The sequence below is a fragment of the Leuresthes tenuis genome, unplaced genomic scaffold (genome assembly GCF_036924035.1).
Source record: "Leuresthes tenuis unplaced genomic scaffold, fLeuTen1.0.hap1 SCAF_21, whole genome shotgun sequence".
NCBI classification, from domain to species: Eukaryota; Metazoa; Chordata; class Actinopteri; order Atheriniformes; family Atherinopsidae; genus Leuresthes; species Leuresthes tenuis.
The window spans coordinates 30262590-30287520 of record NW_027325375.1 but is presented as its reverse complement, the minus strand read 5'-3'; the positions used below and the strand labels follow the sequence as shown (position 1 = coordinate 30287520).

General features: G+C 48.3%; 2 protein-coding genes across 7 annotated transcripts in view; both read left to right on the top strand.

The window, feature by feature from the left end:
• Positions 1-4518, top strand: part of dixdc1b (DIX domain containing 1b) — a 14860-nt gene extending 10342 nt beyond the window's left edge. For 4 of the 6 annotated variants that reach the window (XM_072375276.1, XM_072375279.1, XM_072375275.1 and 1 more), the window contains 10 exons: positions 1-79; positions 163-216; positions 2322-2378; positions 2498-2563; positions 2643-2702; positions 2797-3079; positions 3154-3250; positions 3348-3456; positions 3532-3611; positions 3688-4518. The exon at positions 1-79 is cut by the window's left edge and continues 26 nt beyond it. In XM_072375276.1, the coding sequence (XP_072231377.1) occupies positions 1-79; positions 163-216; positions 2322-2378; positions 2498-2563; positions 2643-2702; positions 2797-3079; positions 3154-3250; positions 3348-3456; positions 3532-3611; positions 3688-3697 (895 nt within the window). In that variant the 3' untranslated portion in view covers positions 3698-4518. The remainder of the gene's footprint in view (positions 80-162; positions 217-2321; positions 2379-2497; positions 2564-2642; positions 2703-2796; positions 3080-3153; positions 3251-3347; positions 3457-3531; positions 3612-3687) is intronic. The other 2 variants (XM_072375278.1, XM_072375277.1) reach the window with 2 other exon arrangements.
• Positions 4519-5060: 542 nt separating this feature from the next.
• dlat (dihydrolipoamide S-acetyltransferase (E2 component of pyruvate dehydrogenase complex)) lies at positions 5061-20986 on the top strand. The gene is made up of 14 exons (XM_072374870.1): positions 5061-5489; positions 10311-10412; positions 15600-15724; positions 15799-15958; positions 16071-16197; positions 16295-16476; positions 16710-16848; positions 16949-17016; positions 17205-17321; positions 17457-17564; positions 17644-17762; positions 18535-18697; positions 18777-18913; positions 20217-20986. Exons 1-14 carry the CDS (start codon positions 5235-5237, stop codon positions 20344-20346), a joined length of 1932 nt encoding a protein of 643 aa, XP_072230971.1. The 5' UTR covers positions 5061-5234; the 3' UTR covers positions 20347-20986.
• The last annotated feature ends 3945 nt before the right edge of the window (positions 20987-24931 follow it).

Below are 24931 nucleotides of genomic sequence, written 5' to 3'. Positions count from 1 at the left end.
GCAGGAAGCAGCCATACTGCAGATGAAGCAGGAGCTTCTGAGAGCCAGCATGACGAAGGACGAGCTCAGCAACCAGAATGTAGGAAACACCTTCAGGCTCCAGGTCCTTAGAGCAAGCAGCTGCTTACAGAGCTTCCTCTTTCTGCTGATTCTGTGCTGCAGGCGGAGCTCCGGTGGAAGCTGGAGGAGAGCAACCGGCTGCGGGGCGAATGCAAGGTGACGCGCCCTCCTTTAAAGTGTCGAGGCTGTGTTGCACCGTGTCTGTTTAATCAGGCTGATTTTCTGTCTGTCTGTCTGTCAGCCTACAGCTAATGACTGTAGTACTGTAGTACTGAGGCAGTAGTACTGAGACTGTAGCACTGAGGCTGTAGTACTGTAGGACTGTAGGACTGAGGCTGTAGTAATGTAGGACTGAGGCTGTAGTACTGAGGCTGTAGTACTGTAGGACTGAGGCTGTAGTAATGTAGGACTGAGGCTGTAGTACTGTAGGACTGTAGGACTGAGGCTGTAGTAATGTAGGACTGAGGCTGTAGTACTGAGGCTGTAGTACTGTAGGACTGAGGCTGTAGTACTGAGGCAGTAGTACTGAGGCTGTAGTACTGTAGTACTGTAGGACTGAGGCTGTAGTACTGTAGGACTGAGGCTGTAGTACTGAGGCTGTAGTACTGTAGTACTGTAGGACTGAGGCTGTAGTACTGTAGGACTGAGGCTGTAGTACTGTAGGACTGAGGCTGTAGTACTGAGGCTGTAGTACTGTAGTACTGAGGCTGTAGTACTGTAGTACTGAGGCTGTAGTACTGTAGTACTGAGGCAGTAGTACTGTAGTACTGAGGCTGTAGTACTGTAGTACTGAGGCAGTAGTACTGTAGTACTGAGTCTGTAGTACTGAGGCTGTAGTACTGTAGTACTGAGGCTGTAGTACTGTAGTACTGAGGCTGTAGTACTGTAGTACTGAGGCTGTAGTACTGTAGTACTGAGGCAGTAGTACTGAGGCTGTAGTACTGAGGCTGTAGTACTGAGGCTGTAGTACTGTAGTACTGAGGCTGTAGTACTGTAGTACTGAGGCTGTAGTACTGTAGTACTGAGGCTGTAGTACTGTAGTACTGAGGCTGTAGTACTGTAGTATTGAGGCTGTAGTACTGTAGTACTGAGGCAGTAGTACTGTAGTACTGAGTCTGTAGTACTGAGGCTGTAGTACTGAGGCTGTAGTACTGAGGCTGTAGTACTGTAGTACTGAGGCAGTAGTACTGAGGCTGTAGTACTGTAGGACTGAGGCTGTAGTACTGAGGCTGTAGTACTGTAGGACTGAGGCTGTAGTACTGAGGCTGTAGTACTGAGGCTGTAGTACTGAGGCTGTAGTACTGAGGCTGTAGTACTGTAGTACTGAGGCTGTAGTACTGTAGTACTGAGGCTGTAGTACTGAGGCTGTAGTACTGTAGTACTGAGGCTGTAGTACTGTAGGACTGAGGCTGTAGTACTGTAGTACTGAGGCTGTAGTACTGTAGTACTGAGGCTGTAGTACTGAGGCTGTAGTACTGTAGTACTGAGGCTGTAGTACTGTAGTACTGAGGCTGTAGTACTGTAGTACTGAGGCTGTAGTACTGAGGCTGTAGTACTGTAGTACTGAGGCTGTAGTACTGTAGTACTGAGGCTGTAGTACTGTAGTACTGAGGCTGTAGTACTGAGGCTGTAGTACTGAGGCTGTAGTACTGTAGGACTGAGGCTGTAGTACTGTAGTACTGAGGCTGTAGTACTGTAGCACTGAGGCTGTAGTACTGTAGTACTGAGTCTGTAGTACTGTAGTACTGAGGCTGTAGTACTGAGTCTGTAGTACTGTAGTACTGAGGCTGTAGTACTGAGTCTGTAGTACTGTAGGACTGAGGCTGTAGTACTGAGGCTGTAGTACTGAGGCTGTAGTACTGAGACTGTAGTACTGAGGCTGTAGTACTGAGGCTGTAGTACTGAGTCTGTAGTACTGTAGTACTGAGGCTGTAGTACTGAGGCTGTAGTACTGAGTCTGTAGTACTGAGGCTGTAGTACTGAGTCTGTAGTACTGAGACTGTAGTACTGAGGCTGTAGTACTGTAGTACTGAGGCTGTAGTACTGAGTCTGTAGTACTGTAGCACTGAGGCTGTAGTAATGTAGTACTCAGGCTGTAGTACTGAGTCTGTAGTACTGTAGTACTGAGGCTGTAGTACTGAGGCTGTAGTACTGAGGCTGTAGTACTGTAGTACTGAGGCTGTAGTACTGTAGTACTGAGGCTGTAGTACTGAGTCTGTAGTACTGTAGTACTGAGGCTGTAGTTTTCTGTCTGGATACAGAAGGACAGACTGCTTCAACAACTCAAACACAAGCTCGAAGACAGCCAAAAACTCCAGGTAGGTCAGCCGGGTTCTGGGCGGTTCTGGATGGTTCTGGGCGGTTCTGGATGGTTCTGGGCGGTTCTAAGCTCCGGCTCGGGTTTTAAATCCTCCACGTTTCTCTGTGTCTCTGACAGACTGAACTGCAGAGGGAGCTGGAGCATAAAAACAGCGTGCTGCAGGAGCTAATGAGCAGACAACAGGTAACACTCGGCTTTGCTGCTCCGTCTCCACCAAGCTGCACATTACACAGCTCACAGGTGTCCCTTCCACCTCCGGCAGGCCCCCACCAGCCCCGAAAACAACGGGTTCTCCTCCTGTGGAGATCCAGCCATGTCAGGGGTAGGGATCAGAGGACTTCTGACGCCTAACATCTGTTCCACGTGTGGCTGTGACAGCAGAAAGGGGGGGTGACGGTGCTGTTGTGTCCTTTTAGCAGGCGGAGGAGGTTCAGCTGCTCAGAGATGCCCTGAGGAGTCTGAGGAACAACTTCAGGGACCACGACCCGGAACACCACACACTGGACACCCTGGAGCAGGGCATCGTGTCCCTCATGGACCGGCTGCATCTGCTGCACAGGGTAACCGGGCCGTCTGTGCTGCAGAATACCTCCAAATGTGGAGCTTTAAACAGCCGTCTCTGTTCCCCTGTGCAGGGAAGAGGGAAGTCCCCCAGACGCAGAGGCCAGCGCACGGACTTGGACTCCTGGCCCTCCACGAGTAGGAGACTGTGAGCGTATAAAAGCCTCCACAAAGTGTTTAAGCTCTTCCTAACTCCCTGTCCTTCCTTACAGAGAGCTGTCAGCCTCTCACTGGCTCGTCTTCTTCTACTAAAATCCTTTACTTTGCTGGAAAATCCCCAACACCTTCCATGATCAACATACCCAAGAGGTTAGTGTTGAGGTCTCTGCTTCCTCAGATATGAGTGAAACACTCTCAGCCCTGCAGGTGTCACAGTGAGGGGTTTCTCTGGGTTAAACGTTCACAGGCTGGGCGAGGTGACCCTGAAGGATGTTAAGGCAGCGGTTGATCGAGAGGGAAACTACAGGTACCACTTCAAGGCTCTGGACCCGGAGTTTGGAACCGTGAAAGAGGAGGTAAGTCCAGGCTGGGGCTAAAGGTCAGGCGGGCAGCAGATAACGGATAACTGAGCTGAACATTGGTGCCTGCAGGTGTTCCTGGACGGAGCCATCGTTCCTGGCTGGGAGGGCAAAATAGTGGCCTGGCTGGAGGAAGACTGCGGTGAGCAGAGGTAACAGAGCGTTAAAAACTGGCATCTCTCACCTCAGTCAGCTGTGATGAGGAGCTCATCTTCTTCTCTCTCTCAGGCTACTGTAGAGGATCGAGGATCTGGGTTCATCTGAGCCACCAGCTGCCCAGAAACAGGCACAACTGCACTCTTTTTGTAGACTGGACAGAAGAAGAAGAAGAAAGAAGAAGAAGAAGAAGAAGAAGAGATTTGGGTTGATCAGCAGGTGCTAAACCAGCCCCACTCAGGATGCCGTGGAACTCAGTGCCTTGTGAGGAAAAGCTACTTCCATCAGGATCTTGTCGTTGCCAGGCTGTAACTGCCGTCTCCAAACATTTGAATTTACTGAAGCCGCCTGAACGCCAGGCCAGATGTTTTCATCAGGAACTGAAAAAAAAAGAGACATTTTCCAGTGTTTAGTATCATTCTTCGTGCTCCAGTTTGCCTTCAGAACACAAACCACGACGTCACGAGTAGTTTGTTGCTCCGGTTCAGTTAAAGCTCCTCCAGACGTTAGCTTAACGGCGGTCTGTAGCGCACGAGCTGCAGCTGAACCAGTCGCTTTCTTTGTAATTATTTTATGTTCACGGCTCTTGTTCCAAAAGAGAAGAATCTGCAGATGTCTTTGCTTCTGAAACCATGGATGTGATCGTTGTGTTGGAGGCTTAAAGGACACATCCTGCTATTTATGGCGCGTTTGAGGACTTAAACTGACCGTAACACCATATTTCTTTCACTATTCTCCCAGTTTAGATCCAAGTGTTTGTCTTTACAAACAAGCCAACAGAAAGATGGTGATTTTTCTTCCTTCTTTTTTACTTTTCAAATAATGGATGCTATGTTAAATGCTTTTTGTTAAATGTTTAAGACAGATATTTTGAAATAAAACCTCCCTGAGTTTCGTTTTTAATTTGGGTGTCAGTGTTTCATTATAAACGGAGTGTTTTAGGACCGTCTGACTTACTTTCACGTCACCAGATGGGCTGGGACTGCCGGTCATACCATTTCCACTTGATTAAACCAGATAAACACAAAAAAAGACATTTTCTCTGTGTGCAAACGCAGTTATTACAGATTAAATCTCGTCTGTTCTTTGTTTTCTTGGCTGTTGAATTAAATTTGGGACTTTTTTGACGCATTTTTCACAGCAGTCACACATATTTATGTACTGTACACTTATTTTAAAGCTTGTTGCGTCAGTTGATAGGTGGCAGTATTTATATATACCGCCACCACGCGGCCATCGATGGAACTGCACTAAAATGTCACGATTCAGATCTGGACTAATTTATGAATTTAACTGTTGAACCTAAAGGTTTGAAAGTGATGTTATAAATTTAGATTAGTTTTTCTTGGGTTTCGTTGTTCTTTTATTTGCATTTTAGGGCTTTTGTTGGTTTAATTTGTACGACTGTGATTTACGACACCTCCTGTGAGTCGACGGCAGGACGAGGACAAGAGCCGGAAAGCGTTGTGTTTTGGACTGGAGGAGGTCATTAGAAAGTGAGGAGTGAGTACGTTCTGGTTCCCGGGGTACACGGAAACTCAGTGCCAGCGTATTTCTGATGCTGGTGTAAGGAAAACACAATATTCATCAGCTCTGTAAAGTATATCAACCGCTGCGAAATGCTCCGTCTAATCCTGCGGCTCAGGCCGTCCACCGCGCGCTCCTGTCCCCGTGCCCTCCCGGCTGGGCCTGCTGTGCTCGGCTCCCGCTCCGTGCCCGGAACCGGCTGCCTGAGGCGGCTTCACTGCGGAGCGGGGTCCCGGGCCGTGTCCCTGGGCTCCGGCTTCGCCCATAGAGCGGCTCTGCTGCGGTGTCCCCAGCTGGCAGCTGCCCGTCACAGCAAGCGTTTCTACAGCCTGCCGCCGCACCAGAAGGTAAGCTACCGGACCGGTTCCCAGGCAGCCAGAGCGCCGGTGCTCACGGTTACAGCTAGCATGACCTCCCAGCTAGCACCAGACGGAGGCTGGCTGGTCCAGCACCGAGCTGTCACAGCTGTCATGGACGGAAAAGGCTGCTTGCTGTGGTGATTGTTAAATGCTGGAAACTACTTACAGTTACAGTTTGTGACGTTAGCTGCTGTCACCGAATAACACCAAACCTGAATCTGAATCCTCTCAACTGTTCGTGGTGTCCCCCTCTTTAATAGTGAGAGCTCACTTAAGCTATGGGGAGCACAGCTGGAACCACAGCTGGAACCACAGCTGGGATGTTATGCCACTAAGGTCATTCAGGGCTGCACAGCTCTGCTGCCTGTGTCCTGTTTCCAAGCTGCGTCCAAACCCAGCTGCTGACACTAGTACTGAGGCTGTAGTACTGAGGCTGTAGTACTGAGGCTGTAGTACTGTAGTACTGATGCTGTAGTACTGTAGGACTGAGGCTGTAGTACTGAGGCTGTAGTACTGTAGTACTGAGACTGTAGTACTGAGGCTGTAGTACTGAGACTGTAGTACTGTAGTACTGAGACTGTAGTACTGTAGTACTGAGGCTGTAGTACTGAGGCTGTAGTACTGAGGCTGTAGTACTGTAGTACTGAGACTGTAGTACTGTAGTACTGAGGCTGTAGTACTGAGGCTGTAGTACTGTAGTACTGAGGCTGTAGTACTGTAGTACTGAGGCTGTAGTACTGTAGTACTGAGGCTGTAGTACTGAGGCTGTAGTACTGTAGTACTGAGGCTGTAGTACTGAGGCTGTAGTACTGAGGCTGTAGTACTGTAGTACTGAGGCTGTAGTACTGAGGCTGTAGTACTGTAGTACTGAGGCTGTAGTACTGAGACTGTAGTACTGTAGTACTGAGGCTGTAGTACTGAGACTGTAGTACTGTAGTACTGAGGCTGTAGTACTGAGGCTGTAGTACTGAGGCTGTAGTACTGAGGCTGTAGTACTGTAGTACTGATGCTGTAGTACTGAGGCTGTAGTACTGAGGCTGTAGTACTGTAGTACTGAGGCTGTAGTACTGAGGCTGTAGTACTGTAGTACTGAGGCTGTAGTACTGAGACTGTAGTACTGTAGTACTGAGGCTGTAGTACTGAGACTGTAGTACTGTAGTACTGAGGCTGTAGTACTGAGGCTGTAGGACTGAGGCTGTAGTACTGAGGCTGTAGTACTGTAGTACTGAGACTGTAGTACTGAGGCTGTAGTACTGAGACTGTAGTACTGTAGTACTGAGACTGTAGTACTGTAGTACTGAGGCTGTAGTACTGAGGCTGTAGTACTGTAGTACTGAGGCTGTAGTACTGAGGCTGTAGGACTGAGGCTGTAGTACTGAGGCTGTAGTACTGTAGTACTGAGACTGTAGTACTGAGGCTGTAGTACTGAGACTGTAGTACTGTAGTACTGAGGCTGTAGTACTGTAGTACTGAGGCTGTAGTACTGTAGTACTGAGGCTGTAGTACTGAGGCTGTAGTACTGTAGTACTGAGGCTGTAGTACTGAGGCTGTAGTACTGAGGCTGTAGTACTGAGGCTGTAGTACTGTAGTACTGAGGCTGTAGTACTGAGACTGTAGTACTGTAGTACTGAGGCTGTAGTACTGAGACTGTAGTACTGTAGTACTGAGGCTGTAGTACTGAGGCTGTAGTACTGTAGTACTGAGACTGTAGTACTGTAGTACTGAGGCTGTAGTACTGAGACTGTAGTACTGAGGCTGTAGTACTGAGGCTGTAGTACTGTAGTACTGAGGCTGTAGTACTGAGGCTGTAGTACTGTAGTACTGAGACTGTAGTACTGTAGTACTGAGGCTGTAGTACTGAGGCTGTAGTACTGTAGTACTGAGGCTGTAGTACTGTAGTACTGAGACTGTAGTACTGTAGTACTGAGACTGTAGTACTGTAGTACTGAGACTGTAGTACTGAGACTGTAGTACTGAGGCTGTAGTACTGAGGCTGTAGTACTGTAGTACTGAGGCTGTAGTACTGAGGCTGTAGTACTGTAGTACTGAGGCTGTAGTACTGAGGCTGTAGTACTGTAGTACTGAGGCTGTAGTACTGAGGCTGTAGTACTGTAGTACTGAGACTGTAGTACTGTAGTACTGAGGCTGTAGTACTGTAGTACTGAGGCTGTAGTACTGAGACTGTAGTACTGAGGCTGTAGTACTGAGACTGTAGTACTGTAGTACTGAGGCTGTAGTACTGTAGTACTGAGGCTGTAGTACTGTAGTACTGAGACTGTAGTACTGAGGCTGTAGTACTGTAGGACTGAGGCTGTAGTACTGTAGGACTGAGGCTGTAGTACTGTAGTACTGAGGCTGTAGTACTGAGGCTGTAGTGCTGTAGCACTGAGGCTGTAGCACTGAGGCTGTAGTACTGAGGCTGTAGTACTGAGGCTGTAGTGCTGTAGTACTGAGGCTGTAGTACTGAGGCTGTAGTGCTGTAGCACTGAGGCTGTAGTACTGTAGCACTGAGGCTGTAGTACTGTAGTACTGAGGCTGTAGCACTGAGGCTGTAGCACTGAGGCTGTAGCACTGAGGCTGTAGTGCTGTAGCACTGAGGCTGTAGTACTGAGGCTGTAGCACTGAGGCTGTAGTGCTGTAGTACTGAGGCTGTAGTACTGAGGCTGTAGTGCTGTAGTACTGAGGCTGTATTACTGTAGTACTGAGGCTGTAGCACTGAGGCTGTAGTGCTGTAGCACTGAGGCTGTAGTACTGAGGCTGTAGTGCTGTAGTACTGAGGCTGTAGTGCTGTAGTACTGAGGCTGTAGCACTGAGGCTGTAGTACTGTAGCACTGAGGCTGTAGCACTGTAGCACTGAGGCTGTAGCACTGAGGCTGTAGTGCTGTAGCACTGAGGCTGTAGCACTGAGGCTGTATTACTGTAGTACTGAGGCTGTAGCACTGAGGCTGTAGTACTGTAGTACTGAGGCTGTAGTGCTGTAGCACTGAGGCTGTAGTACTGTAGTACTGAGGCTGTAGCACTGAGGCTGTAGCACTGAGGCTGTATTACTGTAGTACTGAGGCTGTAGCACTGAGGCTGTAGTACTGTAGTACTGAGGCTGTAGTGCTGTAGTACTGAGGCTGTAGTACTGTAGTACTGAGGCTGTAGTGCTGTAGTACTGAGGCTGTAGCACTGAGGCTGTATTACTGTAGTACTGAGGCTGTAGCACTGAGGCTGTAGTACTGTAGTACTGAGGCTGTAGTGCTGTAGTACTGAGGCTGTAGTGCTGTAGTACTGAGGCTGTAGCACTGAGGCTGTAGCACTGAGGCTGTAGCACTGAGGCTGTAGTACTGTAGTACTGAGGCTGTAGTGCTGTAGTACTGAGGCTGTAGTACTGTAGTACTGAGGCTGTAGTGCTGTAGCACTGAGGCTGTAGTACTGAGGCTGTAGCACTGAGGCTGTAGTACTGTAGTACTGAGGCTGTAGTGCTGAGGCTGTAGTACTGTAGTACTGAGGCTGTAGTGCTGTAGTACTGAGGCTGTAGTACTGTAGTACTGAGGCTGTAGTGCTGTAGTACTGAGGCAGTAGGACTGAGGCTGTAGCACTGAGGCTGTAGTACTGAGGCTGTAGTACTGTAGTACTGAGGCTGTAGTACTGTAGCACTGAGGCTGTAGTACTGAGGCTGTAGTACTGAGGCTGTAGTACTGTAGTACTGAGGCTGTAGTACTGTAGCACTGAGGCTGTAGTACTGAGGCTGTAGTACTGTAGTACTGAGGCTGTAGTACTGAGGCTGTAGTACTGTAGCACTGAGGCTGTAGCACTGAAGCTGTAGTACTGAGGCTGTAGTACTGAGGCTGTAGTACTGAGGCTGTAGTACTGTAGTACTGAGGCTGTAGTACTGAGGCTGTAGGACTGAGGCTGTAGTACTGTAGGACTGAGGCTGTAGTACTGTAGGACTGAGGCTGTAGTACTGAGGCTGTAGTACTGAGGCTGTAGTACTGAGGCTGTAGTACTGTAGTACTGAGGCTGTAGTACTGAGGCTGTAGTGCTGTAGTACTGAGGCTGTAGTACTGTAGTACTGAGGCTGTAGTGCTGTAGCACTGAGGCTGTAGTACTGAGGCTGTAGCACTGAGGCTGTAGTACTGTAGTACTGAGGCTGTAGTGCTGTAGTACTGAGGCTGTAGTACTGTAGTACTGAGGCTGTAGTACTGAGTCTGTAGTACTGTAGGACTGAGGCTGTAGTACTGTAGGACTGAGGCTGTAGTACTGAGGCTGTAGTACTGAGGCTGTAGTACTGAGGCTGTAGTACTGTAGTACTGAGGCTGTAGTACTGAGGCTGTAGTGCTGTAGTACTGAGGCTGTAGTACTGTAGTACTGAGGCTGTAGTGCTGTAGCACTGAGGCTGTAGTACTGAGGCTGTAGCACTGAGGCTGTTGTACTGTAGTACTGAGGCTGTAGTGCTGTAGTACTGAGGCTGTAGGACTGAGGCTGTAGGACTGAGGCTGTAGCACTGAGGCAGTAGCACTGAGGCTGTAGTACTGAGGCTGTAGCACTGAGGCTGTAGTACTGAAGCTGTAGGACTGAGGCTGTAGTACTGAGGCTGTAGGACTGAGGCTGTAGCACTGAGGCTGTAGTACTGAAGCTGTAGGACTGAGGCTGTAGTACTGAGGCTGTAGTACTGAGGCTGTAGTACTGAGGCTGTAGTACTGTAGTACTGAGGCAGTAGTACTGAGGCTGTAGTACTGTAGTACTGAGGCTGTAGTACTACAGCCGGTCACGGATGTCAGCTGTGGGATGAGGTGATGGAGCAAATGTTTGTCCTGTTCACAGGTGGAGCTTCCTGCGCTCTCACCCACCATGCAGACCGGGACGATCGCTCGCTGGGAGAAGAAGGAGGGCGAGAAGATCAGCGAGGGAGAACTGATAGCTGAGGTCAGCGGCTGCGTGTCGTGTGTCTGTTCCCAGCATCGCTTCATTCCTCAGAGCTTTCACTCAAACCCTTTTCCTTTCATTCCTCTCAGAGCTTTCACTCAAACCCTTTTCCCTTCATTCCTCTCAGAGCTTTCACTCAAACCCTTTTCCCTTCATTCCTCTCAGAGCTTTCACTGAAACCCTTTTCCCTTCATTCCTCTCAGAGCTTTCACTCAAACCCTTTTCCCTTCATTCCTCTCAGAGCTTTCACTCAAACCCTTTTCCCTTCATTCCTCAGAGCTTTCACTCAAACCCTTTTCCCTTCATTCCTCTCAGAGCTTTCACTCAAACCCTTTTCCCTTCATTCCTCAGAGCTTTCACTCAAACCCTTTTCCCTTCATTCCTCTCAGAGCTTTCACTCAAACCCTTTTCCCTTCATTCCTCTCAGAGCTTTCACTCAAACCCTTTTCCCTTCATTCCTCTCAGAGCTTTCACTCAAACCCTTTTCCCTTCATTCCTCAGAGCTTTCACTCAAACCCTTTTCCCTTCATTCCTCAGAGCTTTCACTCAAACCCTTTTCCCTTCATTCCTCAGAGCTTTCACTCAAACCCTTTTCCCTTCATTCCTCTCAGAGCTTTCACTCAAACCCTTTTCCCTTCATTCCTCAGAGCTTTCACTCAAACCCTTTTCCCTTCATTTCTCTCAGAGCTTTCACTCAAACCCTTTTCCCTTCATTCCTCAGAGCTTTCACTCAAACCCTTTTCCCTTCATTCCTCTCAGAGCTTTCACTCAAACCCTTTTCCCTTCATTCCTCAGAGCTTTCACTCAAACCCTTTTCCCTTCATTCCTCAGAGCTTTCACTCAAACCCTTTTCCCTTCATTCCTCAGAGCTTTCACTCAAACCCTTTTCCCTTCATTCCTCTCAGAGCTTTCACTCAAACCCTTTTCCCTTCATTCCTCTCAGAGCTTTCACTCAAACCCTTTTCCTTTCATTCCTCTGAGCTTTCACTCAAACCCTTTTCCCTTCATTCCTCAGAGCTTTCACTCAAACCCTTTTCCCTTCATTCCTCTCAGAGCTTTCACTCAAACCCTTTTCCCTTCATTCCTCTCAGAGCTTTCACTCAAACCCTTTTCCCTTCATTCCTCAGAGCTTTCACTCAAACCCTTTTCCCTTCATTCCTCTCAGAGCTTTCACTCAAACCCTTTTCCCTTCATTCCTCTCAGAGCTTTCACTCAAACCCTTTTCCCTTCATTCCTCTCAGAGCTTTCACTCAAACCCTTTTCCCTTCATTCCTCAGAGCTTTCACTCAAACCCTTTCCCTTCATTCCTCAGAGCTTTCACTCAAACCCTTTTCCCTTCATTCCTCTCAGAGCTTTCACTCAAACCCTTTTCCCTTCATTCCTCAGAGCTTTCACTCAAACCCTTTTCCCTTCATTCCTCTCAGAGCTTTCACTCAAACCCTTTCCCTTTCATTCCTCTCAGAGCTTTCACTCAAACCCTTTTCCCTTCATTCCTCAGAGCTTTCACTCAAACCCTTTTCCCTTCATTCCTCAGAGCTTTCACTCAAACCCTTTTCCCTTCATTCCTCTCAGAGCTTTCACTCAAACCCTTTTCCCTTCATTCCTCTCAGAGCTTTCACTCAAACCCTTTTCCCTTCATTCCTCAGAGCTTTCACTCAAACCCTTTTCCTTTCATTCCTCAGAGCTTTCACTCAAACCCTTTTCCCTTCATTCCTCAGAGCTTTCACTCAAACCCTTTTCCCTTCATTCCTCAGAGCTTTCACTCAAACCCTTTTCCCTTCATTCCTCAGAGCTTTCACTCAAACCCTTTTCCCTTCATTCCTCAGAGCTTTCACTCAAACCCTTTTCCCTTCATTCCTCAGAGCTTTCACTCAAACCCTTTTCCCTTCATTCCTCAGAGCTTTCACTCAAACCCTTTTCCCTTCATTCCTCAGAGCTTTCACTCAAACCCTTTTCCCTTCATTCCTCTCAGAGCTTTCACTCAAACCCTTTTCCCTTCATTCCTCAGAGCTTTCACTCAAACCCTTTTCCCTTCATTCCTCAGAGCTTTCACTCAAACCCTTTTCCCTTCATTCCTCAGAGCTTTCACTCAAACCCTTTTCCCTTCATTCCTCAGAGCTTTCACTCAAACCCTTTTCCCTTCATTCCTCTCAGAGCTTTCACTCAAACCCTTTTCCCTTCATTCCTCTCAGAGCTTTCACTCAAACCCTTTTCCCTTCATTCCTCAGAGCTTTCACTCAAACCCTTTTCCCTTCATTCCTCAGAGCTTTCACTCAAACCCTTTTCCCTTCATTCCTCTCAGAGCTTTCACTCAAACCCTTTTCCCTTCATTCCTCTCAGAGCTTTCACTCAAACCCTTTTCCCTTCATTCCTCTCAGAGCTTTCACTCAAACCCTTTTCCCTTCATTCCTCAGAGCTTTCACTCAAACCCTTTTCCTTTCATTCCTCAGAGCTTTCACTCAAACCCTTTTCCCTTCATTCCTCAGAGCTTTCACTCAAACCCTTTTCCCTTCATTCCTCAGAGCTTTCACTCAAACCCTTTTCCCTTCATTCCTCAGAGCTTTCACTCAAACCCTTTTCCCTTCATTCCTCAGAGCTTTCACTCAAACCCTTTTCCCTTCATTCCTCAGAGCTTTCACTCAAACCCTTTTCCCTTCATTCCTCAGAGCTTTCACTCAAACCCTTTTCCCTTCATTCCTCTCAGAGCTTTCACTCAAACCCTTTTCCCTTCATTCCTCAGAGCTTTCACTCAAACCCTTTTCCCTTCATTCCTCTCAGAGCTTTCACTCAAACCCTTTTCCCTTCATTCCTCAGAGCTTTCACTCAAACCCTTTTCCTTTCATTCCTCTCTGAGCTTTCACTCAAACCCTTTTCCCTTCATTCCTCTCTGAGCTTTCACTCAAACCCTTTTCCCTTCATTCCTCAGAGCTTTCACTCAAACCCTTTTCCCTTCATTCCTCTCAGAGCTTTCACTCAAACCCTTTTCCCTTCATTCCTCAGAGCTTTCACTCAAACCCTTTTCCCTTCATTCCTCTCAGAGCTTTCACTCAAACCCTTTTCCCTTCATTCCTCAGAGCTTTCACTCAAACCCTTTTCCTTTCATTCCTCTCTGAGCTTTCACTCAAACCCTTTTCCTTTCATTCCTCTCTGAGCTTTCACTCAAACCCTTTTCCCTTCATTCCTCTCAGAGCTTTCACTCAAACCCTTTTCCCTTCATTCCTCAGAGCTTTCACTCAAACCCTTTTCCCTTCATTCCTCAGAGCTTTCACTCAAACCCTTTTCCCTTCATTCCTCAGAGCTTTCACTCAAACCCTTTTCCCTTCATTCCTCTCAGAGCTTTCACTCAAACCCTTTTCCCTTCATTCCTCAGAGCTTTCACTCAAACCCTTTTCCCTTCATTCCTCTCAGAGCTTTCACTCAAACCCTTTTCCCTTCATTCCTCAGAGCTTTCACTCAAACCCTTTTCCCTTCATTCCTCTCAGAGCTTTCACTCAAACCCTTTTCCCTTCATTCCTCTCAGAGCTTTCACTCAAACCCTTTTCCTTTCATTCCTCTCAGAGCTTTCACTCAAACCCTTTTCCCTTCATTCCTCTCAGAGCTTTCACTCAAACCCTTTTCCCTTCATTCCTCAGAGCTTTCACTCAAACCCTTTTCCCTTCATTCCTCTCAGAGCTTTCACTCAAACCCTTTTCCCTTCATTCCTCTCAGAGCTTTCACTCAAACCCTTTTCCCTTCATTCCTCAGAGCTTTCACTCAAACCCTTTTCCCTTCATTCCTCTCAGAGCTTTCACTCAAACCCTTTTCCCTTCATTCCTCAGAGCTTTCACTCAAACCCTTTTCCCTTCATTCCTCTCAGAGCTTTCACTCAAACCCTTTTCCCTTCATTCCTCTCAGAGCTTTCACTCAAACCCTTTTCCCTTCATTCCTCTCAGAGCTTTCACTCAAACCCTTTTCCCTTCATTCCTCAGAGCTTTCACTCAAACCCTTTTCCCTTCATTCCTCTCAGAGCTTTCACTCAAACCCTTTTCCCTTCATTCCTCAGAGCTTTCACTCAAACCCTTTTCCCTTCATTCCTCTCAGAGCTTTCACTCAAACCCTTTTCCCTTCATTCCTCTCAGAGCTTTCACTCAAACCCTTTTCCCTTCATTCCTCAGAGCTTTCACTCAAACCCTTTTCCCTTCATTCCTCAGAGCTTTCACTCAAACCATTTTCCTTTCATTCCTCTCAGAGCTTTCACTCAAACCATTTTCCTTTCATTCCTCAGAGCTTTCACTCAAACCCTTTTCCCTTCATTCCTCTCAGAGCTTTCACTCAAACCCTTTTCCCTTCATTCCTCAGAGCTTTCACTCAAACCCTTTTCCCTTCATTCCTCTCAGAGCTTTCACTCAAACCCTTTTCCCTTCATTCCTCAGAGCTTTCACTCAAACCCTTTTCCCTTCATTCCTCTCAGAGCTTTCACTCAAACCCTTTTCCTTTCATTCCTCAGAGCTTTCACTCAAACCCTTTTCCCTTCATTCCTCTCAGAGCTTTCACTCAAACCCTTTTCCCTTCATTCCTCTCAGAGCTTTCACTCAAACCCTTTTCCCTTCATTCCTCAGAGCTTTCACTCAAACCCTTTTCCCTTCATTTCTCTCAGAGCTTTCACTCAAACCCTTTTCCCTTCATTCCTCAGAGCTTTCACTCAAACCCTTTTCCCTTCATTCCTCTCAGAGCTTTCACTCAAACCCTTTTCCCTTCATTCCTCAGAGCTTTCACTCAAACCCTTTTCCCTTCATTCCTCTCAGAGCTTTCACTCAAACCCTTTTCCCTTCATTCCTCAGAGCTTTCACTCAAAGCCTTTTCCCTTCATTCCTCAGAGCTTTCACTCAAACCCTTTTCCCTTCATTCCTCTCAGAGCTTTCACTCAAACCCTTTTCCTTTCATTCCTCTCAGAGCTTTCACTCAAACCCTTTTCCCTTCATTCCTCTCAGAGCTTTCACTCAAACCCTTTTCCCTTCATTCCTCAGAGCTTTCACTCAAACCCTTTTCCCTTCATTCCTCAGAGCTTTCACTCAAACCCTTTTCCCTTCATTCCTCAGAGCTTTCACTCAAACCCTTTTCCCTTCATTCCTCTGAGCTTTCACTCAAACCCTTTTCCCTTCATTCCTCTCAGAGCTTTCACTCAAACCCTTTTCCATGACTCTGCAGGTGGAGACGGACAAAGCCACCGTAGGGTTCGAGATGCTGGAGGAGTGCTACCTGGCAAAGATCCTGGTTCCTGAAGGCACCAGAGACGTCAACATCGGATCAGTGATCTGCATCACAGTTGAAAGGTCAGCGTTTCCCTCCAGGTGAGCAGCCGTTTCAGGCTTCCTGTCACTAACACCTGAGTGCTTTCCCCCTGCAGCCCAGACTTAATCCCAGCCTTTAAGGACGTAACGTTGGACTCGTTAAAATCTGCCGGTGCTGCTCCTTCACCCGCCGCCGCCGCCTCGGCTTCTCCTCCTCCAGCCGGCGCCGCTCCTCCCCCTGCGGCGCCGGGCAGCTCTTACCCAACACACCTGAAGGTGAGTGTGACGTAAAACACCTGCATGTGTGGAGTAAAGCGAGTTTACACCCGCAGCATGAGGGCACAGGCTCGTCTGGTCTGTTCACCGGGTTTCCGTGGTGACGTTCCAGATCACGCTTCCTGCGCTGTCCCCCACCATGACGATGGGCACGGTGCAGCGCTGGGAGAAGAAGGTCGGCGAGAAGCTGAGCGAAGGAGACCTGCTGGCGGAGATTGAAACCGACAAGGCGACCATTGGTGAGCCCAAGCGGGCGTGTTCTGCTCTGTGGTGAAGTGCAGCTCGCCTGGTGCCCCTCGGGTGAAAATAACCCCGGTTCCGTGTGTTCGGGTTTAGGCTTCGAGGTGCAGGAGGAGGGATATCTGGCTAAAATCATGGTGCCAGAGGGGACCCGGGATGTTCCTCTGGGAACGCCGCTGTGCATCATCGTAGAAAAGGAAAGCGACATCGCCGCCTTCAAGGACTACGTGGAGACCGGGGTGGTGGATGTGAGCACGCCGCCGCCGGCGCCCGTGGCGGTGAGGCAGCAACACACTGCAGCCGTTTTCACACATCTGTGAAGCACTGAGCGGCAGCATGGCCTCCGTGCTGCTTTCCAGATGTGCTAAATGCACTTAGCCGTCATCACTGTGATTCGGTTGCTTTGGTTACCGCCTTGTGTGCGTTGCCCAGGCGACGCTCGGGTTTATTTCCGGTGGTCAGACACAGATAATCTCCTTCCTCCATCTTTAACGCGGCGTCTGTGTTGCAGGCTGCAGCTCCAGCTGCTGCAGCTCCAGCTGCTCCAGCTGCTGCCGCCCCGGCTGCAGCCAGGAAAGGTCGCATGTTCGCCAGCCCGCTCGCCAAGAAACTCGCCGCTGAGAAGGGCATCGACCTGGCACAAGTCGCCGGTAAGTGACTGAGATGCGTGGCGGGGGGGGGGGGATCTCTGATGAAACATCAGGTGAAGAAGTCGGTAAATCCATGGCGTGATTTCTTCTTCCTGTTCAGGTTCTGGTCCTGATGGACGCATCACCCGGAAAGACATAGAGAGCTTTGTCCCACCTGCAGCTGCTCCAGTAAGTCACCCCCCCCCTTCAGTCTTATTTAATCCGTGTAAGAACATAGTTTGTTATAAATAGTTAGTAATTAACTTATTCTATTCTATTAACTGGTTTCCAGCTGTGTTTTTGACGAACTTTAATAAAAAATTCAAAGCATTTGTTGCAGTTTGTCCTTGAACCAGTTAAATCCCTTCTGTTGGCAGGTTGCCCCACCTGCTGCTGCCCCTGCTGCTGCCCCAGCTGCTGCCCCTGCTGCTGCCCCACCTGCTGCTGCTCCAGCCGGCACCTTCACAGACTTCCCCATCAGCAGCATCAGAAAGGTGAGCCCTAAGCCGGCCGTTTGGTTGCCCCTGACGACCGTCCCGCCTGCCACTCGTCAGGCGTGACATCATCACCGGCTCCAGAGCTGCCAGGTGCTCTGCTGTCTCTGCTTCACCTTCAGATCTCTCCTGCAGGTCATCGCTCAGAGGCTGATGCAGTCCAAGCAAACCATCCCCCACTATTATCTGTCTGTAGATGTCAACATGGACCAAGTGCTGGAGCTCCGGAGAGAGCTCAACGAGGTGAGTTTTCCTTTCCAAAGGCTGTGGAATGGACTGAAAGGCTTTTTAAAACGGATAAATACTCGTCTTCCTTCTGCAGGAGGTGAAAGCCCAGAATGTCAAGCTTAGTGTGAATGACTTCATCATCAAAGCCAGCGCCCTGGCCTGCCTCAAGGTTCCTGAGTGCAACTCCTCCTGGATGGAAACGGTTATCCGCCAGTGAGTAAACCCACACCTCATCCCGTCTCTACCCCAGTCGGGTTGTTCTGGTCGGTCTTTGGCGTGTTAGAAGGACGCAGAATGATGATAAAGACACATAAACGCCTCAGATAACTACCAATAATAACAGTGTGGTGAACCGTTAAAAGGGAAGAAAGCCAAGAACAAATAAGTGTGTGAAAGTGACTCAGGCCAGCTCCCAGGGATGATGCCAGGACGGGTCAGAACTACTGGACCGCACCAGCAGCCCTGAGAGGTTGCTCAGCCGTTACAAATCCGCTGTCTTCTCTGGGGGGTTTGGAAGCAGCTTTCCATTCAGTTTTCCTTTGGTACCGCCTCAGTTCTGCTGTGATGGCGCTTCTTCAGCCGGGCTTCGGAGCGGCTGGAGCTGATTGGCCAGAGAGGATCACCACCTGTGGGGTTAAACATCTTAAGATAACCGTTAACTTCTTCTTCTTCTTCTTCTTTCTCTGCTGACCAGAATCTTGCTCAGTTTTTATAATGTCTCCTAAAAGTTATTCAGCCTCAGCTGTAAGTCACTTTGGATAGAAGCCACAAACGTGCGCTCACAGCGATGAAAGACCGCCGTGCAACACGCCATGGAGTCGGCCCACAGACACCAGGCTGAATCTGGCTGGAACTCCTGTTACTTTCCAGCAATAATCCCACCTTTTTGTTTCAGGCGTAACGGCGCAGCTGCACGTTTGCGCCAGCAGAGGGCGCCCATCGCACGTCTGCAGCAGCCACACTGACCACACTCCTTCATTTACAGGAATCACGTGGTGGACGTGAGCGTGGCGGTGAGCACGGCCAACGGCCTCATCACGCCCATCGTGTTTAACGCCCACACCAAAGGCCTGGTCGCCATCGGCACCGACGTGTCAAGCCTCGCCGCCAAAGCCAGGGCGGGAAAACTGCAGCCGCACGAGTTCCAGGTGCAGCGCCAAACTCATTCACTGTGTTGATTTTGGATTTCTGCGCAGCTAACAGAACAAACTGCTTCTTTTCCACCAGGGAGGAACGTTCACAATCTCCAATTTGGGGATGTTTGGCGTGAAGAACTTCTCCGCCATCATCAACCCTCCTCAGGCTTGCATCCTCGCCGTCGGCGGCTCGGAGAAGCGGCTCATGCCCGCCGACAACGACAAAGGGTCAGTGTGGCTCCGCCGAAGGCTCAGCTGCAAGGGCGTAACCATGGTTTAGACATGGGGGGTCCAAGAAAAACAAAATTATTAAGTGCATTATCTACAATTCTTTATTTATATATGAAAAATTGGACATTTAGAACATAGTTTAGAGGACTAAACATCTAAAGGAATAGTGTAATTTCTCCGAGACAGTGACTGCCCCCCCACTTTGTTTTGGTTAGCTGCTTACTGACCTTAAACACACCTACCAATTACAGTTATGCTCTTCCAGTAGTTCTGTAGCAAATAGGACAGCTTCCAATGGAAAACGACCAAATACCCAAAGCATGTTTATGGAAATATTTTAATAAGGACAACTAATGATGTAACAAATTACAGACTTTTCCTTTAACAGAAAATGTGCCGAGGACTTTTAAGTCCAGGTTCATTTCTATTGTGTCTCAAAATATGCATTAACAATGAAAAGTCTAATAGTCTAATGTTATTTTTGTTTTAAGTTGTTTTATTTTGAAAGGGGGCGGAAGTTTATTTTGTTGATTCTGTGTTGGATTTCCTGTTCTGGTCACTCTCATTGGCTAGAGCAGGGGTCGGGAACCTTTTTGACTAAGAGAGCCATGAAAGCAAAAAATTTGGAAATTTATTTCAATGAGAGCCATATAATATATTTTAGTAGCTCTTGGCACGCTTTCTTTCTGCTGTCTCCTGCCGGGTATTTTGATGCAAAGGTAGCATGGCGCGTGTCAAAGTGCCGTTTCATCGATGTAATTTTGTCGTTGCAAATTAGACACACCGCAGAATTTGCTCTCTCCACAAAGGCGAATTCTTCAGTCCATTCGGCCTGAAATGTACGACACTCGTCATCTTTTTTTCTTCGTCGAAGGGTTAGCTTTGAGCTAATGACCGAGCAGACTGATTCAAAAGGGGCCGTTTACCTGTTTTACGCTGCCAACGTAGTCCAGTATCATTCAATTTAAATAATGGACAGTTGCTCCTGCAGCCCTGAACAGGACATGAAAAATCGATGGATGGATTAAAACAAGTGAGAATATTTCGTTTTATCTGCGAGCCAGATGCCAGACTAGAGTGTTAGCATCAACAACGGCGACCGCGGCGCAGCCGTTACGTTACCATGGTAACACGCGGAAATAAGTTGAAAATAAACAAGATATAACAAGAGACCGATCCCTCGACAGGGTTCATAAAAGGAGAACATGCATTTTACATATTTTCTGCTGTATATTGGGGGGGGACAGGTTGGTATTTTCTCAATATTGGGGGGGACACTAAACCTTTCCGCGCTCCGCAGGTTCGACGTTGCCAGCGTGATGTCGGTGACGCTGAGCTGCGACCACCGGGTGGTGGACGGCGCGGTCGGCGCCCAGTGGCTCGCAGAGTTCCGCAGGTTCCTGGAGAAACCCGTCACCATGTTGCTGTGATCGGACTGAACCGCCCCCCCAGCAGCAGCACCGTGGCCTGGATCCTCCTGGGATCCTGCCACCAGGTCACTCCCCGTTACCCTGAAAGCAAAGAGGCAGAGCCCACTCCGCTCACTTCTGTCTGCCTCTCCTGTCTGTCTTTCAGTCCCATCGCTCTTTATGACTCTATTTATTGTGGCCCCATCTCATGAAAGACCAGAAATAGGTTGATTTTATCGTAGAATAGAGGCCGGCTCAGCACTGGTGTCCATCCAGCAGGCACATTTATCCCATCTGTGTGTGTTCATCTGGGCACGTGATAAAGACCACAGGAAGTTCCTCTCTTTGAGTTAAAGGTTGTAGTTTTGTTTGTTTGCAGCAGAGATAATGGAGCTAAATGCAAGTTAAGGCTGAGCTCCACACACACACACACACACACCTGAAATCCAGCAGTGCTGTATATTTCTGTACATGGTGGTGAGCAGCTTGTCTGAAATAACCGAGTTAATCTTGAACGATTACAGCAAAAAATGATCGGTTTTGCCAATTCTCTCTTCAGTCTGTTATTTTTTAGCCTCAGAAAACTTGTGTGAGTCGCAGCTGAAACGCACAAGATGGATGTTTGTGTTATTGGAATAAATTGGGACATTACAACCTGGTGCTTGAATTGTTTTAAGTTGGCTTCAGAGTGCTGCTCTGAGACGAAACTAACGAAGCTGCTGCAAACGGATGCTGCGAGGATCTCGGGCTTCAGTGCACGCGCCGCTGCGCCAGACCAGCACACTGAATATATATCCAGCACATATACGCACTGGCAGAATGACGTCAGTGATCCTTTCACAATAAAACGCAGTAAAAATATCCGCCATCATCACCTTTTATCATGGCTCAAACTGCCCTCCACGGCCGGAGGAAGCCCCCCCCCCAGGAGTGACGATCCGTGCGTGGCAGCCGGGCCGCGCCAGCAGCTGTCGCCATGGCAACGCGGTGGATGCAGGAGGAAAACGTGGCCGGAGTGGAAACCAGCTGCAGGAGGAGAAGTGACACAGCTTGAAGGTAAAGCGTTGGAAAAGGTCACGTGATGCTCGCGAACGTCGCCTCAAGAGTCTTGATTTGAACTCATCCACCGCTTCAGTGATAGAACTGCGCGTGCTTACAGCATTAATTCATTAAACACCTGCTTAATCCAGCTGGCGGCCGAAAGGCTGACATGTACTCAGAGAGATTTCCTCTGTTCCTCCGTATGAAGCTCATTAAATCTGTGTCTGCTTTAAAGATTTAACTCTCAGGGCAAAACTTCGAGCCAGAAAGCGCGTTTTTTTTATGGGAAACTTGACGTATTTGAGCGATCACACGAAAACGTTGCAGGCAGCTCGACTTCTGAGTCACATTTTATGTAAATCCATCAAACGGCAGCTAAAACTGCCGCAGGCCGCAACCTTCTTAGCACCGCGTGACTTGCTGCTCGCGCCAGAAACTTTGAACATTGGAGCATCTTTGAAGCGTTTCTTCACATCAGCGACAAGCTTCAATCCACAAATGACATCAATTTGTGCTGAAATGAGCAACTTGTTACTCATTTTAAGTAATAATCTGAGAGGTTTCAGTCGGTTTGAACCCGGGTGGCTCCAGATGTTCCCTGCACGCGCTCCGATAAAACACAGCCATCTAAACCTGCTTCATCTGATTTAGGAGTCTATCCCGGCTGTGATTGGGCGCGTTCACCTGGACAGGTGCACGACAGAGACGCGCACACAGCCATTCACGCTCACTCTCAGGGTGAATTCGGAGTCACCGACACGCGAGTTTCTGGGCGGTGAGGCCGGAATAAACCACAGATATGACTGAATATTTCAGCTTGGAAAAGAACATTTGATTTATTAATTATTTTAAACATTTACTGTCATTTTAATCAGATAATATTTCTCTGATAAAGCAGGAAAACAACAATCCTGATCTCATCTTTGAGGAATTCACTTATTAAAACAACTTTCTTCCGTCGGCGGAGCTGCTTTTTAGGCTTTTTGGCCTTTTCTTTTTCACTTCCACGCGACTCTTTCCCTGAGATTCAGCATCTTTTGCCGCGCTCGTGCTGAAATGACTCTTGAAGGAGTTTTCTAAAAGCCTTTCCACACTGACAGCCCTCTTATTAGGGCCATGCATCTTGCCAATCAGCCGGATGCAACGGCTCATTACGCTCTGCACGCGCTACGCTGTAAGCGCGCGCTCATTTACATATTAAGACTAATGCAGCTGTTTGTTTCAGGAATGCAGATTTCAGTTCAATCATTTGCTCCTGCGCTATGACGTCATAACCAGAGCATTGATTTTTTAAAGGTATGTTTTACAAAAATTATCTTCGGAACAACAAAGGAAGGATTTTAGCGCGATTTGGTGAAGAAACTCAAATTATCCACAGAAAAAAACACTGTTCGGAACGATTCTCCTCTGAATAACTGGACTTTTCTGTGGAAGAAGAACTCCAAAGATACCAACTCAGAACTTAAAGCTGCTGTGAATTCGTTTTAAACTCCACGAACTGGTCCTTTAATGAGGAAGAAATGATTCTGTTCTGGTTCTTATCGGTGAAATGAGACAGAAGCAGATGAGTTCTGAAGTGTTCGGGGAGGTACCGTCTCAGTCCAAAGGCACGAGGACCCGGAACATGCTGTGAAAGCAGCGCAGAGATCAAACTAAAGTCAGAACAAACATTCAGTTCAGTTCAGTTTTATTTATAAAGCGCCAAATTACAACAAAAGGCCCCTGAATAATAAAGTCCAATTCAAGCCAATTCACTGTGATCATGACCCGGTTCAATAAAATAATCCGATTCATTCATATAGAACCGATTCAAAACCAGTTCCGAGCTGAAGCAACCCACAGATTGGACCGAGTCCCTTTAACAGGAAGAAACCTCCATCAGAACCAGAACCAGGAAGAAACCTCTGGCAGAACCAGAACCAGGAAGAAACCTCTGGCAGAACCAGAACCAGGAAGAAACCTTTGGCAGAACCAGAACCAGGAAGAAACCTCTGGCAGAACCAGAACCAGGAAGAAACCTCTGGCAGAACCAGAACCAGGAAGAAACCTCTGGCAGAACCAGAACCAGGAAGAAACCTCTGGCAGAACCAGAACCAGGAAGGAACCTCTGGCAGAACCAGAACCAGGAAGAAACCTCTGGCAGAACCAGAACCAGAAAGAAACCTCTGACAGAACCAGGAAGAAACCTCTGACAGAACCAGGAAGAAACCTCTGGCAGAACCAGAAAGAAACCTCTGGCAGAACCAGAACCAGGAAGGAACCTCTGGCAGAACCAGGAAGAAACCTCTGTCAGAACCTGACTCAGGAAGAAACCTCTGGCAGAACCAGAACCAGAAAGAAACCTCTGACAGAACCAGGAAGAAACCTCTGACAGAACCAGAACCGGGAAGAAACCTCTGGCAGAACCAGAACCAGGAAGAAACCTCTGGCAGAACCAGAACCAGGAAGAAACCTCTGGCAGAACCAGGAAGAAACCTCTGGCAGAACCAGAACCAGGAAGAAACCTCTGGCAGAACCAGAACCAGGAAGAAACCTCTGGCAGAACCAGAATCAGAACCGGGGAGTGTGTCAGCTGGGTTCTGAGGGGACAGAAAAGGGGAAAAACAGGGAAACACAAGTTAATAATGTCACGTGCACATAAAACCATGTGAGAAAGTATCGCGCACACGCACGTGCGATCCTGCAGACCTCCTCTCAGAATCAGAACAAAGTTATTTCCACGCAGCAGCTGCCGTTCTTCACGCCACAAACTAACAGACAACCAGGTCGCTGCTGAAGGTGCCGCGCGGTTCGTTGGGTCGTGCGCGGTTCGTTGGGTCGTGCGCGGTTCGTTGGGTCGTGCACGCGCTGCAGTAATTCACCTGACAGCTCTGTTACGCGCACTTTTCAAGCAGAGAAAACCAAAGGGGAGAGCAGACAGGGGAGGGCCGGGCTGTTCGCATCGCTCAATAGATTAATCACGCGTGCCTGGCTCCTCTGGCCCCGGCAGAGAGAGCCGCGGTCCTGCCTGTGAACGATGGGCTCCTGCAGGAAATGGATGCTCGGGACCTTGTTTGTGTGCTTTACGGCTCGGGAGATTGGTGAGTAGGCCTGTCTGCTTCCCTGGGACCAGGATGAATAACGCGTGTAATTTCAGAGCTTTAAGAGCTGGAAGAACTACTGCTGGTGTATATCAGACTCTTTGTTCATTTTTACCGGGGCCCCTCCAGGCTCAACCTGACGAGTATAAATGGGTATTTAATTAAAACTAAATCAGATTTATCCTCCAGACAGAAATATTAGACTGAGCTCATCGAGCAGCCGAAGCCTCGACAAACAGAAAAGTTTACCCTAAATGTGGTGTCCGACTGTTTTAAAACTAACGCGTCGCATTTTTTGACATATTGAGTCTTAATTGGAGAGATTTTCCAAAGAGGGACGTTTTTTAAATGGTTGATTTACTTGGAAACAATGCTGTGAACCGACAGCGAGGTTCGAGCCGTCCTGGTGAAGCGAGCTGTTGTTTCACTCGGCCTGTGATCACTTTGGCTCACCCTCAAAGCTGTCAAGTGTAATTAACAGCTGA

What these genes read in the sequence shown, in the direction of transcription:
- dlat (XM_072374870.1), top strand. Translation starts at nt 5,235, where the DNA reads ATGCTCCGTCTAATCCTGCGGCTCAGGCCGTCCACCGCGCGCTCCTGT. An exon ending in CGCCGCCGGCGCCCGTGGCG is followed by an intron (nt 16,477 to 16,709) that starts GTGAGGCAGCAA and finishes TCTGTGTTGCAG; the next exon opens with GCTGCAGCTCCAGCTGCTGC. An exon ending in TGCAGCCGCACGAGTTCCAG is followed by an intron (nt 18,698 to 18,776) that starts GTGCAGCGCCAA and finishes CTTTTCCACCAG; the next exon opens with GGAGGAACGTTCACAATCTC.